At 39.6% G+C, this 19,026-nt stretch overlaps 1 protein-coding gene across 1 annotated transcript; it reads right to left on the bottom strand.

Moving 5' to 3' along the window:
* Positions 1–17,157: 17,157 nt before the first annotated feature.
* On the bottom strand, positions 17,158–18,683 carry LOC143869834 (uncharacterized). The gene is made up of 3 exons (XM_077376391.1): positions 18,409–18,683; positions 17,850–18,222; positions 17,158–17,352 (listed from the first exon to the last, which is right to left on the bottom strand). Exons 1-3 carry the CDS (start codon positions 18,681–18,683, stop codon positions 17,158–17,160), a joined length of 843 nt encoding a protein of 280 aa, XP_077232506.1.
* Between the last annotated feature and the right edge of the window lie 343 nt (positions 18,684–19,026).

Here is a 19,026-nt window from a genome sequence, read left to right as displayed (position 1 = left end):
GGTATATTTTCGGATTTTTGTATGATTTTTAACGAAGAAAACTAAAAGATATACTAAACAGATTCCAAAAATAATGAAATTTCGTGGGAAAATAATATGATAATGATACATTCTACCATGAATTTGTGAGCATTTTTGGATTTTGTTTGGTATATTATTTTACGCATTCTTTGAAAATTATCAGATTTTGGGAGAATTGTTACTGATGTCAAATCACAGATACAATTCTCCAAATTTTTACAGTAGTCTTAAATTCTATACTTCTTGCTTCTGTAAAAGTTTCAAGTGATTTTGATCTTGTTTCATATGAGCTGTAGTCTTAATTCATAATCTGGTTTGACATTTGAAAAATCCGAAACTGATAGTAAATAGTTTTCTAAATTCATGAAAATCTCTCAGCATGCTATTTTCACTTATATCTTACTACTGTAGAAATTTCATGGAATTTAGATTTCTATTTCTAGTAGTTTCTGTGTTATTTTTGCAATCTGGTCAATTAATTTTTAAATCCAAATTAAATATGAGTTTAATGTAATAATCTATAAAAATATTCCAGTAAGTTACATCTCATCATATCTTGTTGCTGGAGAAGTTTCAACTCATTTTGAGTTCGTTTGCAACAACTTCACTTGTAAAATCACTCATATGATTAAAATTGATAAAATTCATTGAAAATCCGAAATTAATTGAAAATCATCTTAAAATCTCTAAAGGACCTTAAATTCTGTCACATCTTAATTCCTTAAGAAGGTCTGCTTTGCCTCATTTGTAGAATCCTCTCTGAGGTTGCACCTCAATTTGTGCCTCTGTTAATTAGAGACCAATTTGGTCAATTAGTTGTCTTAGCCTTGCTTCCCCCTTGCAAGGGCAATGATAAGGTTACTTGGAGCCCATCTTTGTGTTTGTTTGGGAGACCCGCCCGGTCTCATTCTCTCGTTAGTCCTCTTTGTGCGCCGTTTGGTTTTGGGAGAACACCATACTCGGCTTGGCTTCATACCCCTACCCTTATGGGTATTGGGTTGCACATTTGTTGCACCCTAGGGCTAGGTAGCTGTCCGGCCCGGCTGGGTGTTTTACCTCTGCCAAATGTTCAAATTCGTGTTTCCTTTTCTCTTAGAGAGTCTTTGACTCATTTATCTTTAGTTGGTGTTAGTGGAGTCTTTGACTCATGTTTCCATTTCTTTTATAGAGTCTTTGACTCATCTATCCTTTAGTGGGTGTTAGTGGAGTCTCTGACTCGTGTTTCCTTTTCTTTTAGAGAGTCTTTGATTCACTTCGTTTTCTTAGTAGGTATTATTAGAGAGTCTTTGACTCATTCGTTCTTTTGTGGTATTACTAGGGAGTCTTTGACTCATTGGTTCTTCTGTTGGCGTTTTTTGGGAGTCTTTGACTCATTCCTCCTCTAAGTTGTAGTATTAGAGAGTCTCTGACTCATCTGTTCCCCTCTTTAGTGTTGTTAGTTCGGAGTTTCTCCTTTAGAGTTGTTGATTACTTCGCTTTTGATTAGAGGCTAACTCAGTCTTATTAGAGCTTTGCTTGCTTGGGATCTTGGATCGTTTTCTCTCTTCTTGGGACGCTATCTTTCTTGTTGTGGTTTGTCTCTTTGAGACGCTAATTGCTTATTCGGGGTTTCCCCTTTTGCTTTAGGGCTTTGCCCTAGTTTGTGGTATTACTTGCGTGTTCCCTTTAAGATTAAAAATATTTTAAGGTCCTGAGCATTGGAAAAGCTTTAAAATCCAAAAACATTAGAAATTTAAAACTCAAAAACATTTGAAAACTTTAAAAATATCAAAAACATTTGAAAATATAAAAAAACCTTAAAAAATCTGAAGTGTGAGTGTTTCTTTTAGAAGCGTAGTTTGAGAGTTCGTTTCGAACTACGTTGGCTTGATCCTCTTCCGAGGTACGTAGTGCAGCTTGGGATTTACATCCCAAGTCCAGCCAAACCTTTTTTGTAAATAAACGTTTTAAACCTTCTTCAAAAACCTTTAAAATATAGTTTTCAAAAGACCTTCCTCTAGAGTTAGGAGTTTCTCCTCGATAGAGAATTTTAGAGTTAGGGTTTTTCTTTTGATAGGTTGTTTGATTGATTGTTTGCTGTGTGCTTGTTTTAGAGTTAGAGGTCTGTCCTAGAGTTATAGGAGCGCCTCCGTCCGGTCAGTCGGCGATCCATATCGCCGAGTGATGACTAGAGTAGGATACGCTAGTCCACCCTTGGTTTTCCGTAGGAAATACAGCCTAGTCACACATAGGTTGTAAGAACCACCTGCATTAGCTTAGGGCTAATCTGCATTTAGTTAGGGCATATAGGGTGTCATAAAATCCACAATTCACTGAAATTTAAATAATCGTACAAGAAACTTTAATAACCGGTTCGGTCTTTTAGATCGAGTCTAGGATAGAAGTCTAGGTGTCTTAGGCATCCTAGCTTAGAATAGGCGCGAAGAACTACGTTGCCTTGATTCTCGTGGAGGCGGGGATACGTAGGCTTCTTTGGATGAATACCAGACCATCTGAGGACTCGGGCTAATCACTTTTAAAACTGTTGAAACAATCAAATCACTTAGGATTTTCCATGAAATTAGAATTTTAGGAGAACTTTCACTTAGATTGAATCCAAACCAATTAAGAAATCAAGATACACATTTAGGATTCACATTGAAATTAGATCATAGGATGCATGTCACATAGATAGCACATTAACAGAGAGTTGAATGAGCCATTAAAAATGAATTTAAAAGAGTTAACTTTTGGAATTGAAGACCGATTATCGGGCAGGAATGGTGCATGTGGTGGATAAATCCCCATACCTTCCATTCTTGTAACCAGGTAGCGAGTCTAGATTTCTGGTTAATTATGGGTCCTAGATCCCACATCTAGGTGGCGACTCTGTCAGTCTCTTTTGTGTGGAATTCGGATTGCCTTAGTGATCCCAAGTTCACATAAAAGATGAATTAAAATTAATAATAAAAGGCACACGCCAATCGCGTGGGTACGAGAGACCAAGAGAAGAGAGCGTGGCGGCTCGCGCCCCACCCCTCTCGCGGGATCGGGTCCCACACTCGTCCGCGGAGGGTGTCTTAGTTTGTTGATTAACATTAAATCCAAGAGCGAATACACACGAATATTGACAACACTGGAATCATATGTTCAATTCATAGAAGATTTCAAGTACATCAGTGATATTTGACACGCCACGATGGGCTCTACACCAAACTCAACAGAGGACTAGACACTGACTCACAATACGAAAGATCAACGGACACAACATACTCAGGCTTGACATTGACACAATTATTTAGACATACCCACTTTGATAAGAGAGTTGGTATGCAGTTGACAAAGAACGAATTTCAAAGATGTGAGACTTGGTTTTTTTTCTTTTGAGGCAATAGACTAGCGCTGGAAGTTCATGGACATCATGCCTTCCTCCATAATGGTGATGACTATGGAGTTCGACCCTGGAATAGGAATCTCGGAAGGGGCGGCCTCTTTGGTTTCTGTAGACCTGGCTCAAACTGATTTTCAACACCTGATAATGGCGAGGCTTTCTCTGGCATGATGTTTTCAAGGAGCTCAAGCTCTGACACATTTTTTTTATTTTACCTTTGCAGTCAATCTACTTCCCAGCCCCAGGGTGGTATAGGAAAAGGTGGTAAGATCTGTGAAGGGTTGAATGCGTTGAATGGTTCCCATGGTGGGTGGAAGAGGTGCAACATGGTTAGGTGCAGGGTTCTCGGAAGCATTTGAGTTCGAGAAGAATGAGGGGATCCCCGTCTATCAGGTCCTGGATTTCATCGTCATTTCCCTCATTTCGACCATAACAAGACTCTCAAGAGACTCAGCCATCTGCGTGGGGTTGGACTGACGAGAGTGAGCGAGTCCAGAGGTGAAGGCTCTTTTTTGAGGAGGTATGATGAGCAATTGGGTGAGACTCCTGTCATGGGCACCATAAACACTAGGCTCATTGAGAAGTAATCACATGGCAATGTAATGTGCAAATTTAAACAAAAGGTAACACAAGCACGTCTTTCTCTTGGCCAAAATCCGGCAGCATAACAGCTGTACTAGGAGATATGGGATGGTAAGCACATGGTTTAGCAACAACTCTAAAGGATAATGGTTACGCTTAAGGTTTTTGGAGAAAATCCGGCAGCATAACGACTGTACAAGGAGGGTCTCGGCAACCAAGCATAAACAATATGCCGGCAAGGTCAAGATGAAATAGGGCTCTCAGCAAGAACACACACTCTGGTAGTGATAATGGCAAAGTAGACTCATAATTGGCATGCGGAGCGATCTGATCAAGATCGATTAAAGGATCAAGCTCAGGGAAGATAGATCATGACTATAAAGATAATGATGTGAAACCAATGATCTGATCATAATCCAAAAGACGGATGGATGGGAAAAATGGATTAGATTAGGAAAGAAAACCTAACTATGAAGAGGCCCTAATCTAGTAATAAATATATATACATATATATACATCATATCCGGGGGCACCAACCCTAGTCTAATCTAAAGGAGTCAAGGAAGTCTTGACTCAAGACAGACATGTGAGTGTACTAGGACTGCGTCTGTAGTCACATAAAGTAAGCTACCCTAGTCTAAAAATAGGATAAGGTCTCTAACTCTAGGCTCCACATGTGTAAGCAACACATATGTTCGTCCATAAATGCAAACAAAAGGACCATGCAATATATAGAGAGAGTAATATCACGAGGTCCACCTAGCCGGGTGCATAGTTACTTGTATGCTGTAACTATCGCCCAGCATACGAACTATGTCCGTTTTACACACAAGGTGTCCAGGTGTTGAGATACTACTAGTGCGGTGGCACTAGAAGGCGGGTATAGCCCTCACGGCTCCTACTTATAGTATCTCTCCGAGAGTAACTTGATAGTATATCCACAGCAGAAAAGTAACCACAAAACAGATAATATATGCAAGGGATGAAAGTGAGTGTGTGAGACATTGTTTTATTTTGTATCTATTTGGTGTCCCTGGCATTCTAACGGAAAATGTTCCAATTTAAAATGATTTTAGTCCAAATTTCTTCAAAATTAGTAAAAATTACATTTTTACAGAGTTAGGCAATGTTCCAAGAACTCCCCAGCAGAGTCGCCAGCCTGTGGACCCCGATCTAGAGGACGGCGGGCGAGGGACAAGAGATCCCACGCCGGTTCCCTAAGATCTCCACAATGTGAAGGAGAGCCCTACCAAGGAACTCTCGAGATGGTGCCACTCACAGCATGGGTGGTGATATAAATGAGATACCTCTCGATTCAAGGACTAGCTCGGAACCAAGATGCACCTATAACAAAGAAGAGTCGCCATCCAAGGAAGTAGGCCCTGGATCCCATGAAATACTCTGTTGCAACGGATAACCAGAGATATAAAAGTCCGTGCCTGATGACGAATGGGGAAGGTATTAAGCGCCCCCAATTCGCCCAAGTGCAAGCACCTGGTCTCTTATGCCATTTTTAATTAATTTTGAAGAGTTTTGGGCTACAATCATGTGAAATGAGAAGGAGTATCCCCGAAGAAACATCTATCTAAGCATGCATGACCCGGGGATGGGCAAAAGGAAATAAATATCCAAATCCTAACTCACCGCATCTACTCCTAACCCATCACATCTAGGAAAGCAATAGTATCCGCATGCACAGCTACAGCTAATCAAGTAATAGCAGATATGATAAGCAGAAAAGTAGTAAATATCTACAGCTAAGTGTGTGAAACTAAAAGCACAAGGAATAAGTAAGCTGGAAGTAAACACACAAGGAGCCAAAGACAAACACACGATAAGCTAAAAGATGCGAGGAAAGAAAGGAATCAGAAAATAGACGGTATGCGCAAACCCAAAATGCCAGGGAAAAGAAAATGGGACATACGATAGACTTAGGGAGCGATTCTAAAGGAATCGAGCTCAGTGATCCTGATCCGCTAAAGATCGGACAAGTCTCGCGATCGTCATAGCCTATCGTTGGGCTCAGCGAGGACAATCCCTGTAAAGGGGCCACGCTACGTCGTCACCCATCCCAAAACCCGATGAAACGTCAGAAAACCGATAAAACCGGCAAACCACGATCAAAATCGGAAATGAAATGAAAAGAAGGCTCCGAGTGACCTGGCGATCACCATCCTTGCCCATTTTGGTTTTTGTATTTTTGGGAAAAGCTTGAAAGATATTTTTAGATGCTGAAATGATTTTTTTTGAAGGGTTTAAATAATTTTATTGAAAAGTTTGACTGAACTTGGGACGAAAATCCCAAGCTGCCTACGTACCCTGTAAAAAGGGATCAAGCCAACGTAGTTCGAATGCTTTTCGAAATACGTTTTGAATATTTTTTGATGTTTTTTGGATTTTTGTTATTTGATTTTTATGTATTTTTTTATCCCTTTTGATTGAAAGGGGGTTTTGGCTCAAGAGGTTGCCGTCCGTCATCGCCTGAAACCCGACAAGTGTTCCCAAAATCGATGGGATCCCGAAATGCAAAGAGTATCCCAAGGAACGTGCAAAGAATAATCCCGAAAAGGAAAGAACTCCTAAAACCCTGTGAAGATCCTAAGATAGGGACAATGATAGGAAGGGCAAGGGATTGGCTCAAGAAAAATTCCATCATCGCCTTGACCTGACGACCTAATCTGCAGATCAAATGAGCTCCAAGATCAGATGAGAATCCCTAAACACTGGATAGAAATCAGATGAGGCCTCCAGGTCATGAGAGATAAATCAAGACTACTCAGATATTCCATGGCTGCATTTTCACTTTTGAGACATGATAGCAATATGCGAACAAAGGACAAAACTGCGAATGATACTGACTCGGGAATCTTCTAAGGGGTTGCTTCCAAATGAACTGGACATGATGAAAGCTGGTGCAAAAGAAAATTAGCGAAGTGGGGTATGCTAAGCCAAACCGAATGAAGAAATTTGGGTATTTTGACTTGTCAGCTGACTCACGGATTTTCAACTAATCCTGACGAGTGCTCTCACTGACAACCTAGCATAATCAAAATAATGAAACTTAGAAACTCGGGTGCCATTTTTCACTTGATTTCTCCTTCAACAGATGTAGATAACTTCATAACCCAACTGCGTTCAATGAAGAATCACTCAAACCCGTTTGTTTCACCATGGACAAACTGATTTGATTTGGATGAGAGTGGAGACCTGTTCCAGAAATTCAGCCAACACGGCGCATCATATATGTGCATTGCCAAACTCAGGAAGAACCTAAAGGATGGCTAAAATGAAAACCCATTGATATGAGAATATGGTATCAACACCCTTACATCTTGATATTCATTGAACACAATTCCCATGGGTTCTTGAAATCGAATTAAGAAGAGGAGACCAATGGGATTTAAAATCGAGGGAAGCAAACCAATCGGACAAAACTCAGAAAACATATGCCTCTTCCGATGAGAAACACAAGGTGATCAAATTTTAGCAAATTACAAAGGTATTAGGAAAAATGGATACATCAATGAGAAAATTAAGGCTATTGAAAATCACACATCAAATGACCCAAAATCAGCCAGGTAACAAGAAACCAAAAAGCCACATGAGCATGAGACATCAAAAAGGAATTATTAGGGAAAATGAGATGGGTTTTACCTTCTTGCAAAATTTTCTCCAAATGGGTGAAGATGAAGATCAAACCCCTTTGCTGCAACTTCTCTACCTCTCCCTAAAATTTACACAGACCTTCCCTCTCTCCCTCTTTCTCCCTCTGCTTTTTTTTTGTTGCTGCTGCAAATGAGCTCTCTGTCCAGATAAGAGAATGGAGAAAATGCTGGGTTGACAAGAATCAATGGCAAGGGAAGGAATTTGCTAGGAATTGATGGTGGAGATAAAAATCAAAGAGGGTTTTATGGGTTTGAGAGGTCTATTAAGTGGAAATGGAGGTGGAATGGGTTTGAGTAGGTAGCAAAGGTAGGAGGGAAGAAGGAAAATGATCGAAGGTGGGCGGCCATGGCGGAGGTGGGGAGCCGGCACCGGCGAGATTGCCGGAGAGGAGAATCCTGCAAAACCCCTCTCTCTCTCTCTCTTAGCTCTCTCTCTCTCTCTATTGCTCTGTTTTCTTTTTCCTTTTTTTTTAAAGAAAGAAAACGAGGGTTTGAGGGTTTGAGGGAGGCCGGTGGTGGTGGCTATGGGTTTTCGAGGTGGGTTTGGGGTAGAAATGGGTTTCGGTTTTGGAGGTGGGGGTTGGAGAAGATGAGGGTGGAAGAGGGTTTTCGAAGTGTGGAGATGGGTTTCGGTTTGGTGGTGGTTGGTGGTGGTGGGTTTCGGTTTTTGGAGGTGCAGAAAATGGGTTTCGGCTTTGGGGGTTGAGGAAGGTGAAGGTGGAGGATGGAAGAGGATTTTCGAAGGGTGGTGTTGGGGTGGAGATGGAGGTGGAGGATGGTGGTGGTGGGTTTCGGTTTTTGGAGGTGCATAAAATGGGTTTCGGCTTTGGGGGTTGAGGAAGGTGAAGGTGGAGGATGGTGGAGGATTTTCGAAGGGTGGTGTTGGGGTGGAGATGGAGGTGGAGGATGGTGGAGGGGCGAGGTCGGAGCTCCGGTGAAGATGGGGTTTTTTTTTTTAAAATGTAATGGGTATGGTTCGGTGGCTTAGATTAGGAGGTGGTTGATGGTGGAAGAGGGTAGTAGGAAGAGATGGGGTTGATGGCGACTTGGATTTTTGCCGGATTCCGGCTAGGATGGCCGGGGAAGACGGTGGTTGGAGGTTGAAGAAGGGTGGAAGAGGGTTTGTAAATAAAATAAAAAAAGAAAAATGGGTTGTGGAGGAGGATGGTCGTCGGTGGAGGTGGCGATGGTGGCAGCAAACCCTCCCTCTGCTTTCCTTGCTCTCTTGATTTCTCTCTTCTCCACTCTCTCTCTGCTTTTTGCCTTTCTATTTCCCTCTACTCCTCTCTTGCGGCTGCAAATCCCCTCTTCCTTTTTTTTTTAATTTCAGAAGACTCCCCCTTTCTTGAGCCCTAATCGATACTCTTTCCAGAGGAAATGACGTTGCTGCCCCTCCTTTTTCCATGGACAGCCCCCCTAAGTATATTATGACTATTCTTTTTAAGTACGAGGGGTGGCCTGGGTAGAAAATGGGGGGAAAGTGTACCATCCTTCTCATCTTTTGGAATGATATTGGCACAATTATGTTTTGATAATCACACCAACCCAGTCCACCTTTTCTTCCATCTCTTTTCCGATTTCTCTGAAAAATTGCAGGAATACTCTCGGAGATGTCAACCACCCTGGGAAAATTTGTACCAATTAGGGAACATTGTGAGTCAGGAAAACTTTGGGGTTTCTTCGCATTTGGATTTTGTTTCAAAAAATTGGGGATTCGATTCGGGAATTCAGTGAATTCGGTTTCGGGACTCGGATTTCGGGATTTATTCAAAAAAAAATTTTTATTAGGGTCAGGTCAAAATGGGGTGTCTACAAATAGCAAACACACAATCAAGTACATATAGATATAGATAGTCATATAAGCAAAGTTTCATTCAAATTCGTTCACTTGATCTAGTGTTCACATATTTAAACCACTTCTAAGATCACAAAATATTTCTTCACTCAGTGGTTTAGTAAAAATATCTGCAAGTTGATCATTGGTATTGATATAAGAAATGATGATATCTTCATTTTGAGAATGATCTCTCAAAAAGTGATATCTTATATCAATATCTTAGTTCGGGAATGTTGAATGGGGTTCTTGGTTAGATTGATTGCACTAGTGTTGTCACAGTGGATTATAACACATTTGAACTTCAAATCATAATCTTCTAAGGTGTTCTTCATCCATAAAACTTGTGAACAATAAGCTCCTGCAGCAATGTACTCTGCTTCTGTTGTGGATAGACCAATAGAGTTCTGTTTCTTGCTGAACCAAGACATCAAGGATCTCCCTAAGAACTGACAAATGCCGCTAGTACTTTTCCTATCAATTCAACATCCGGCAAAGTCAGCGTCGGAATATCCTACTAGGTCGAAAGAATCTGACTTTCCATACCATAGACCTAGACCGAGAGTTCCTCTCAAGTATTTGAATATCCTTTTTACAGAGAGCAAATGAGATTCCCATGGATCTGACTGAAATCTAGCACATAGGCAAACACTAAACATGATATCCGGTCGGCTAGCAGTCAGATAGAGAAGACTCCCTATAATTCCCCTATACTTTTTCTGATCAACCTTTGGTCCAATGACATCTACTGCTAATTTTGAAGATGTGCTCATAGGAGTGGACTTTGGAGGAGAGCTTTCCATTCCAAATTTCTTTAGCAGTTCTTTTGTATATTTTTCATGGTTTATGAAGATTCTAGTTGGTAATTGGTCGATTTGTAGACCAAGAAAATATTTAAGTTCTCCCATCATGCTCATTTCAAACTCATTTTGCATGCATTTAGAGAATTCTTCACACATACTCACATTAGTTGACCCAAAGATGGTGTCATCTACATAGATTTGGACTATGAGTATGTCTTCACCCTTTCTTTTGATAAATAAAGTTTTATCAACTTTTCTCATCTCAAATCCTTTGCCTAATAGAAATGAACTAAGCCTTTCATACCAAGCTCTAGGAGCTTGCTTTAATTCATATAGGGCTTTGTCGAATCTAAAGATATAATCCGGGTGTTTGATGTCCTCAAATCCAGGAGGTTGCTCAACATATATCTCCTCCAAAATATATTCATTTAGACGTGCACTCTTGACATGAATCCCTTATAACATGCATATGCAAGAAGCATTCTAATGGATTCCAACCGGGCTATAGGGGTAAAAGCCTCATCATAATCAATCCCTTATTTCTGGTTGTAACCTTGGGCAACTGAACATGCTTTATTTCTTTGGATATCACCATTTTCATCAAACTTGTTTCTATAAACCCATCTAGTACCAATTACCGGATGATCTTTTGGCCTAGGAACCAATTGCCATACTTTATTTCTTTCAAATTGATTTAACTCTTCTTGCATGACAATCGTCCAAAAATCATCCTTTTCCGCTTCTACTATAGACTTAGGTTCAATTTGTGAGATGAATGCTAGGTGACCACAAACAGTCCTAAAATGAGACCTAGTCTTAACTCCGTAGGAATCTTCACCAATTATTTGAGTAGAGGGGCGGCTAGCAATGATTCTTTTGCCTTTTGGATCCTCTTCCTCATTCCCTCTCTCTTCAATTGCCTCACCTTCAATACTAATATTTTCTAAAGGATTAATCAAGGTGGAGGTGTTTTTCTCACAGACTATAGTGTGAGTCTCATCTTCTTCATCTAGGTCAACTATCACCCTCTTTTCCTCAATTTGTTCATTAAATTTGACATGTATAGCCTCTTCTACTGTCAAAGTCTTTTGATTGAACACTTTATAGGACTTGTTTCTAGTTGAGTACCCTAAAAATATCCCTTCATCTGCTTTAGGATCAAATTTGTGAAGATTATCTTTGATATTTAGAATATATCACTTGCATCCAAAGATCCTAAAGTAGCTAATATTGGGATTTCTTCCCTTCCATAACTCATATGGTGTCTTGCTAGTGTGGGGTCTTATTAATACTCTATTTATCACATGGCAAGCTGTATTCACAACTTCTGCCCATAAATGTCTAGAGATGTTATCATGAAGTAGTGTTCTAGCCATTTCTTGCAAGACCCTATTCTATCTTTCCACCACACCATTTTGTTGAGGGGTTCTAGGGGTTGAGAAGTTGTGACCTATGCCTAATCATGCACAATAATCCTCAAATTGATGATTTTCAAATTTTGTTCCATGATTGCTTCTAATTTGCTTGATATGACACCCTCTATCTCTTTGTAGCTTGTTGCACAACTTGTAAAATTCTCTAAAAGTCTCATCCTTGGAAGAAAGGAACAAAATCGAAGGAACCTAGAAAAATCATCTACCACTACAAAAACATATATTTTTCCACCAAAGCTACATGTCTTCACGGGACCAAATAGAACCATATGAAGTAGTTGCAATGGTTTAGAAGTAGTGATAATATTCTTAGGTTGAAACAAGTCTTTTACTTGTTTACCAAGTTGACATGCTCTACACATATGATTTTTGAGATAATTGATTTTAGGCAGACCATCCACAATATTCTTCCTAGAGATTGTAGCAATGATTTCCATATTAGAATGTCCTACTCTTCTATGCCATGTCCATGTATTATTTTCAAAATATGCAAGACAAGTAACATTCTGACATGTGAGTTCTTCAAGCATAAAAGTATAAACATTACCATCTCTAGTAGCTACAAATTCAGTTTTGTTATCATTTGAAGTTCTAACAATGCATTTATCATTTTTTAAGAGTACTTCATTACCATTATCACATAGTTGACTTATACTAAATAAGTTATGTTTAAGTCCATCAACAAGCAATACATTTTTAATGGTAATACCTTTAAATTTGATTGTACCTTCGTTGATGATTTTTACCTTGCCATTGCCTCCAAATGTCACCGTCCCTTGGTCTTCCATGTTGAGAGTAAAGAATTTGGAGGGATCATATGCCTTAGCATCCACTGTCGAGGTACCATTTGTCCAAGGTAGAATTGCTACTCAATCATACCAACAAAATAGAAAGTCAAGTCTTGGGCTTAGGTACGCAAATTATTTTGGGTCCTTTTGGATTAGTTCCACAAGATTTGCCTTTTGTCGCCCATATATATCTACTTGCTTTTCTAACCTTGCAATTGTATTTTATATGTCCAATTTTACCACAATAGTAGCAAGTAGACATGACTCTAGAGCTAGCATTATAATTTGAAGGAGAGTATGATGTGCTATCTTTTACAAACGTTGTGTGTGGCTTGTGGATGTCATTTTTGTATGAAGGTTTCTTTTGATTAGGTTGGTAACCAAGATCACACTTATCATAAGAAATCTTCGTATCAAGTATTTCATCTAGTTTAGGTTTACTACATTTAAACTTCAAAGATAGTTTTCATTTTCCCATTTCAATTTTTTGTTCTCCAAATACAATCTTTCAATGTTCAAATATATCTGTTGATTTTCTTTTAGAAAGTCTTAGTTCAAAACTTCAAGATTTTTTACTTTGTCTACCAAGACTTAGTTTTCATTTACAATACTAGCAAGAGTATTACATTCCTTTTAAAAATTTTCAAGTTCATGATTTAAATTTTCTATTTCCTTCATGAGTCTTATATTTTTAGAAAGTTCAAGAGCATGTGCTTCTTGAAATTTCTCACAAGCATCATATAGCTCATCATAGGTAAAGGAAATATTCTCTTCATCATCATTGTTTTCATCATTTAGAGTGAATAAAGAGTCTACCTCCTTTGACAATTGCTCCTCGTGAATTCCCATGAGACATATGTGGGAGACTTCATCATTGCTTTCTTCACTTCCTGATGAGCAACTGAGCCCATCATAGGTTGCACTGAAGCTCTTCTTTTTGTCTTTTCCTTTTCTTTTGTTGAACTTGTCATCAAGCTTTTTGAGTGGGCAATCGGTCCTTATGTGACCGAGCTTGTGACATCTAAAGCACCTTAGTTCATCATTTTCTGCCTTTTCTTCTTCCCTTTCCTTTCTAGAATTCCTCTCTTTTTGGAAGTTTTTTCTATTGTTTCTTGTGAACTTCTTGAATCTCCTTGTGAGGAGAGAGATATCTTCTCTTATGGCTTTGAAATCCTCCTTCTCATTTTCACTTCCACTTTCACTTTCTTGAGCCTTGAAAGCTATGCTCTTCTTCTTAAGATCTTCTCTTGGGGAAGCATGTTCTTTTGTCTCTCTTTTCTTCATCTTTAACTCAAAGGTAATGAGAGATTCAACCAGCTCTTCCAATTTCATAGTGTCCAAGTCTTTGGCTTCTTCTATTGCGGTTGTCATCGAATCCCAAGTCTTTGGAAGTGACCGAAGGATCTTGTTGACCATTTCTTCACTTGAGAAAACTTTACCTAAGCCTTCCAACTCATTCATAATGTTAGTAAACCTAGTATACATTTCGGTGATAGACTCACCGGGTTTCATTTCGAAGGATTCTAAGTCACTAAGAAGTAGATTTACTTTGGTCTTTTTCACTTGAGTGGTCCCTTCATGGGTTCACTTGAGTGGTCCCTTCTTAAGGGTAGAAACCCTATTAAACTCATCCGGAGATAGAGCGCAAATGAGGGAATTCATGGCCTTGTAATTCAAAGTGAATTAGGCCTTTTCAGTGTCTTTCCAAGTCTCACTATCGGTGGTCGGTTCGGTATACCCCTTTTCAATAATCCTCCAAATGCCAAATTCTTGATCTTTTAGGTAAATCTTCATTCGGGCCTTCCAACAACCATAGTTGGCACCATTGAAGTATTGTGGCCAAGATGAGGATTGACCCTCATGATATTGTGAGGAAGAAGATGAGGTTGCCATGAATCTTTCCTCTTTTAGATTTTAATAGATAGGAAATCTCTAATAAGAGCCTTTAGCTTTTACACCAATTGAAATCCCAAAGGGCAACCCAAGAGGGGGGTGAATTGGGTTATTTTAAAATTTCTTTTAAACAACTAGGGAGTGTTAGATAATTCCTAGATTATACTAACCCTTGTTCAATATTAAAATTAAAGATAAGGAAAGAGATTACCAATCACACAATAGGAGGGAAAGAGTAAGGAGACCGCACAAGAATTTTTATAGTGGTTCGGTCACAACGGACCTACTCCACTACCCAAGTACTTGGTCTTTCCTTGGGATTTTCTCCACTAAAAACGAGATTCCACTATAGCCGAATCTCCAAGCCTTACAATGAACTCCGCCTCCGAGGAAACACACCCTCTTCGCACACCGCCTCCAAGAAGTCAACCCTAATCGCCCACCACCTCAAAGCGTACAACTTTTCTTAGCAATACAAGAATGATAAGAAAATGTAAAAGCTGTCAAGCCTCTTTAATAGGCAAATACAAATCTCTCAAGCTCTCAATAACTCCAAATGATTGCAAATCTCTCAAGCTCTCAATACCTCCAAATGATTGCAAATCAAAGTCCTATGGAGTTCTCTTGACTAGAAGTAAATGCAAGATTAAATGCTCTCAAGAGGTTGAAGAAGAATCATTTTGATTTCAAGTATAAAGTTTCAGGGTTTGAAAAATGATGGTTCAAAAGGTTCTTTGGAAGGTCTTGAATGAGGTATAAATAGACCTATCAAGTTTAAGACCGTTTGGGGCAAAACCATAATAAACGGGTCAAGAAAAAGTAAGTCGCGCAAGCCCCAACGGATACATTGCCAGATGGGGGCGATCGTGGTCGCCTGCCCTTATCGGGCGCTTCTTTTTAATTTCAAATTTTAAACCTCCGCGGTCCACCGGGGTAGTCACGGTCGACCGGGGTAGTCGCGGTCGCTCGCAGTGGGCTTTCTGTTCGATTTGATTTTTTATTCAAAACCCATCCGCGGTCGACCGCCAAGACCTTTCTGGATTGCTCCTTGATTTCTAGGAGCATATCTGAGGTCGACCGGGTTGGCCTCGGTCGACCGGCCCACTTTTATCGGGTAGATGCTGGAGTTCCAGCATCCATCCCGCGGTCGCCCGGGAGACCCCGGTCGACCGACCCTGCTTTGAAAATTAATTTTTACAAAATAAAATCATAGGGCTTTGGGCTAAGGTCCTTGTGCTTCTTTCCTAAGTTTTCAAACTCCTTTTTGAGATTATCAAAATTCATTTTAAAAGGATTTTAAAACATAGATTCATGCAAATGACTTCATGCCAAAAGGACTCTATTACACACTATATGAACCTTGAGGGTTCTTGTGTCTTCTTGAGTCTTTGTCTTCTAGGCACTGGCATGAGGTGTTCACTTGGAAGAGTCTTCTATCTTGCTTTTGTGCATGTAGTTTTCTTGAATCTTCAATGCTTGTAGGATGACCACCAAGGCTTGACTTGCTCCAAGTTGAGCCCTTCTTCTCTTTGCTTCTAGTGATGACTTCGATGGTTCCTGTCTTGATCACAACACTAGAGCAACCATTAGTAATCTACCATCAATTTGGGTTTGTTGATCATCAAAATATGGGTGGGTTGTACCCTTGGGCTTACAGTTGGGTATCTCGACTTTGCTTCTTTTTTTGGGTTAAATTTGCGCGCGAGTGGTGAGTTGGGAAACTTGAATTACATGCGAATTTCGTAGGCAAAAATATTAACTACTATCCAGACGGATTTTTTTAAATTTCTGTATACGCAAAAGAACAATTTCCTTACCGGATAATACTGATTTTGGTTTGCACATGTAAACTGTAGGGATAAATGCCAACATTTACCTTCGGATTATTATTCAACTCGTGAGGAAAAGCTATATCCCTTTGAAAAATTAACACTTGTGGGATGTAGTGTATTTCTCTACGGATTTTAAATCAGTAGGGAAAAAGTAAACTTATCCCTGTGGACATAATTAAAGTTGGTAGGAAAAGTCCAGTTTTGTTGTAGTGTGCCAAAAGAAAGCAAGCATACACTTGAAGAATCAAATCAGTAATCAATAAAAAATAAAAGGATGTCTAACCATGTACATAACCAAATAAAGTCCCAGAAGAATCAACCATCCAAATAAAAGATAGAAAAAATAAGAGTATCTATCAAACCATCCAAAACCATCAAGGATATAAAGTGTCTGGAATCATGGAAACGGAGAACATCCAAGAGAATCATCTCCATCATATGTGGTCAAAGCAGCAAGAGTCATCTCCATCATATGCGGTCAAAGCAACAAGATAATCGACAGGTGATAGGTCGGATGAACTAGCTGTTAGAAGGGTTGTAACCCCAGGGCAAAATCGCTATGGGTCTGTTCAGTTGTGTACAGGAAACGGAAACGAAAAGGAAAAGGAAATGAGGTGGCAGAAGGAAATGGAAAGGAAAATAAACTGCTAAGAAAGCAGTAGAGTGCGCATTCAGTTGCCAGGAAATGGAAAAGAAACAGTAAAGAAACAACAAGAATGTGTATTCAGTTGCCAGGAAACGGAAAAGAAACAGCACAGAATATGTTCTTTGCCACATATAAAGCAAGTTACGCCCCTTAAGCCCTACTAATAGTCAAGTAACAGAAATAAATACTCAAAACAACTTTAGAAGCGGATTTTAAAAGCAATATAATGGAACCAATAAGAAAGAGGAAAACCCATGGTAACACTGATGTCGCCTCCTGTGACACTGCCTCTACCCTTTCATTTCACATCTCCTGTACCCTTTGCGCTTCCTCAGCATTTCGCTGCTCCGATACTTGGCTTTCTCCAAATATGTGTCTAGCTGTGATTGAGCCTCCGCCAACATCCCAAATGAGCGGTAGCATGCTCCGCTAAATTTGTCAACTTGCTTATGGCACTCTGGCCAAGTATAGTAAATCCCAACCGTCTGCCATTAAAGACAACATAGTACTTTTGCTTTCCCATACTCACCTAACAACAAGACAACATATCACATACAAAGATATAAGATAAGAATATGACAGTAGGCATGAAATTCCACCACCAAAAGTTTACTACACATCCATCAAAAGTAATTAACATCATTACAAATAAGTTAACTACCACCATCACTTACCGTAATACTACCATAACAAGTTAACTACCACCATCACGTAGTTAACCACCATCTAAATGTCAAAGCATCATTACAGATAAAATAAAACAAAGACTATAAAGTTCATATAACCATAACTACCACCATAAAGTTCATATCAACATAACTACCACAAAAAAGTGCTATAAAAATATTGTTCAATAAAATGAAAAGATAGAAGATACGTCGCCCATCGTCATCTCCTCCCTCAATCATCTATCTCCTTACTGATGAAACGAGTCATCTTCCTTCGGATGTACGACCTCCTCGTACATGATGAAAAGATGCACCCGAGATGGATTTGTTGTGAGATACTCTGTTGTCCTCAACAAGATCTCTTGCGAAAAACCACCAACCCCTCTAACAACTTTGCGAAGCTGTACAAGGTAAGCAGGGGCACTCGAACCTATGAGGGCATCGGCAACCTTATCCATGCTTGATGACAGACGCGACATATTGTCGAAACATGCCCCACCCTGGCGAGACCTCTGTCGTCTGCTCCCAACCCGCCTTAGTGGAGATGTCTCACTACCACCATTAATGGGATCTTCTGTCAGAGATGGTGGGCATTGAGACGTGGGGGTATGGCCATCTGCGAAGTTCTCCCCAATGTCATCAAGACTGACTGGATGCGAACTTTCTATGGTTGGATCCTCATGCTTCCTAGACTTGGCCCCTTTCGTGAATTCATCTCCAAAGATTTGGACATGTCGTCATGCAAAACATGATGGGTAGTGAAGTGTTTTTTATGTTCTGGCTGAGCCTGTGACAAGGAGCATAAAAAATAAGAAGATATTGAATATGGTATTACTATAAAAACATTGTATCTTGAGAGGAAGTATTTCTTACAGTGACATAATCATCGTAGACCTCTTTCTCGCAGGTGACCATTTTTGCGTCACGTCCCAACCAAAACCGCTTCTAGTGAGGATGATGCAGACATTCTTGTATGTTTGTTTCATTGTGTTTATGCGATTCTTTACGTGCTCCTTGTTGAGATTGAGGTTGAAAAAGTTATTCATTGTAGTGGCCGCAGCTACGTAAGCGTATTCCTTAAAACCATTTGGAATTTTGTACCCCTCCACGATTTGAACTATGAGGGTATCTACTAGCACCTTATCCATTTGGTCATTCTAAATAACATTTTTTCCCTTCTGCTGGGAGTTTTGTGGAGCAGTTATCATTCTGATTCAAAGCACATATATGGGTGTTAGGAGTCATACATCCAATTAACAACCAACATAACCAAAGATCAAAACATAACAATGTTATACAACCATATATAGAGTCAAAATGTAAAAGAGTCATACAGCCATATAACAACCAACATAACCAAAGATTAAAACATAACAAAGTTACTCCAACCATATATGGAGTGAAAGAGTAAAAGAGTCATACAACCATATAACATAACAAAGTTATAACCTACAAATGACGTCGATGACAACAAACATGAAAGTATAATCC

Source organism: Tasmannia lanceolata, unplaced genomic scaffold, assembly GCF_043159265.1.
Source record: "Tasmannia lanceolata isolate RefF3 unplaced genomic scaffold, GAP_Taslan_0.1 ptg000003l, whole genome shotgun sequence".
Classification (NCBI taxonomy): Eukaryota; Viridiplantae; Streptophyta; class Magnoliopsida; order Canellales; family Winteraceae; genus Tasmannia; species Tasmannia lanceolata.
Note: the sequence above shows the minus strand (reverse complement) of the source record. Positions and strands in the feature narration are given on the sequence as shown.

What these genes read in the sequence shown, in the direction of transcription:
- LOC143869834 (XM_077376391.1), bottom strand. Translation starts at nt 18,683, where the DNA reads ATGGATAAGGTGCTAGTAGATACCCTCATAGTTCAAATCGTGGAGGGG. An exon ending in TCTACGATGATTATGTCACT is followed by an intron (nt 18,223 to 18,408) that starts GTAAGAAATACT and finishes GGCCAAGTCTAG; the next exon opens with GAAGCATGAGGATCCAACCA. An exon ending in TCACAACAAATCCATCTCGG is followed by an intron (nt 17,353 to 17,849) that starts GTGCATCTTTTC and finishes CTTTAATGGCAG; the next exon opens with ACGGTTGGGATTTACTATAC.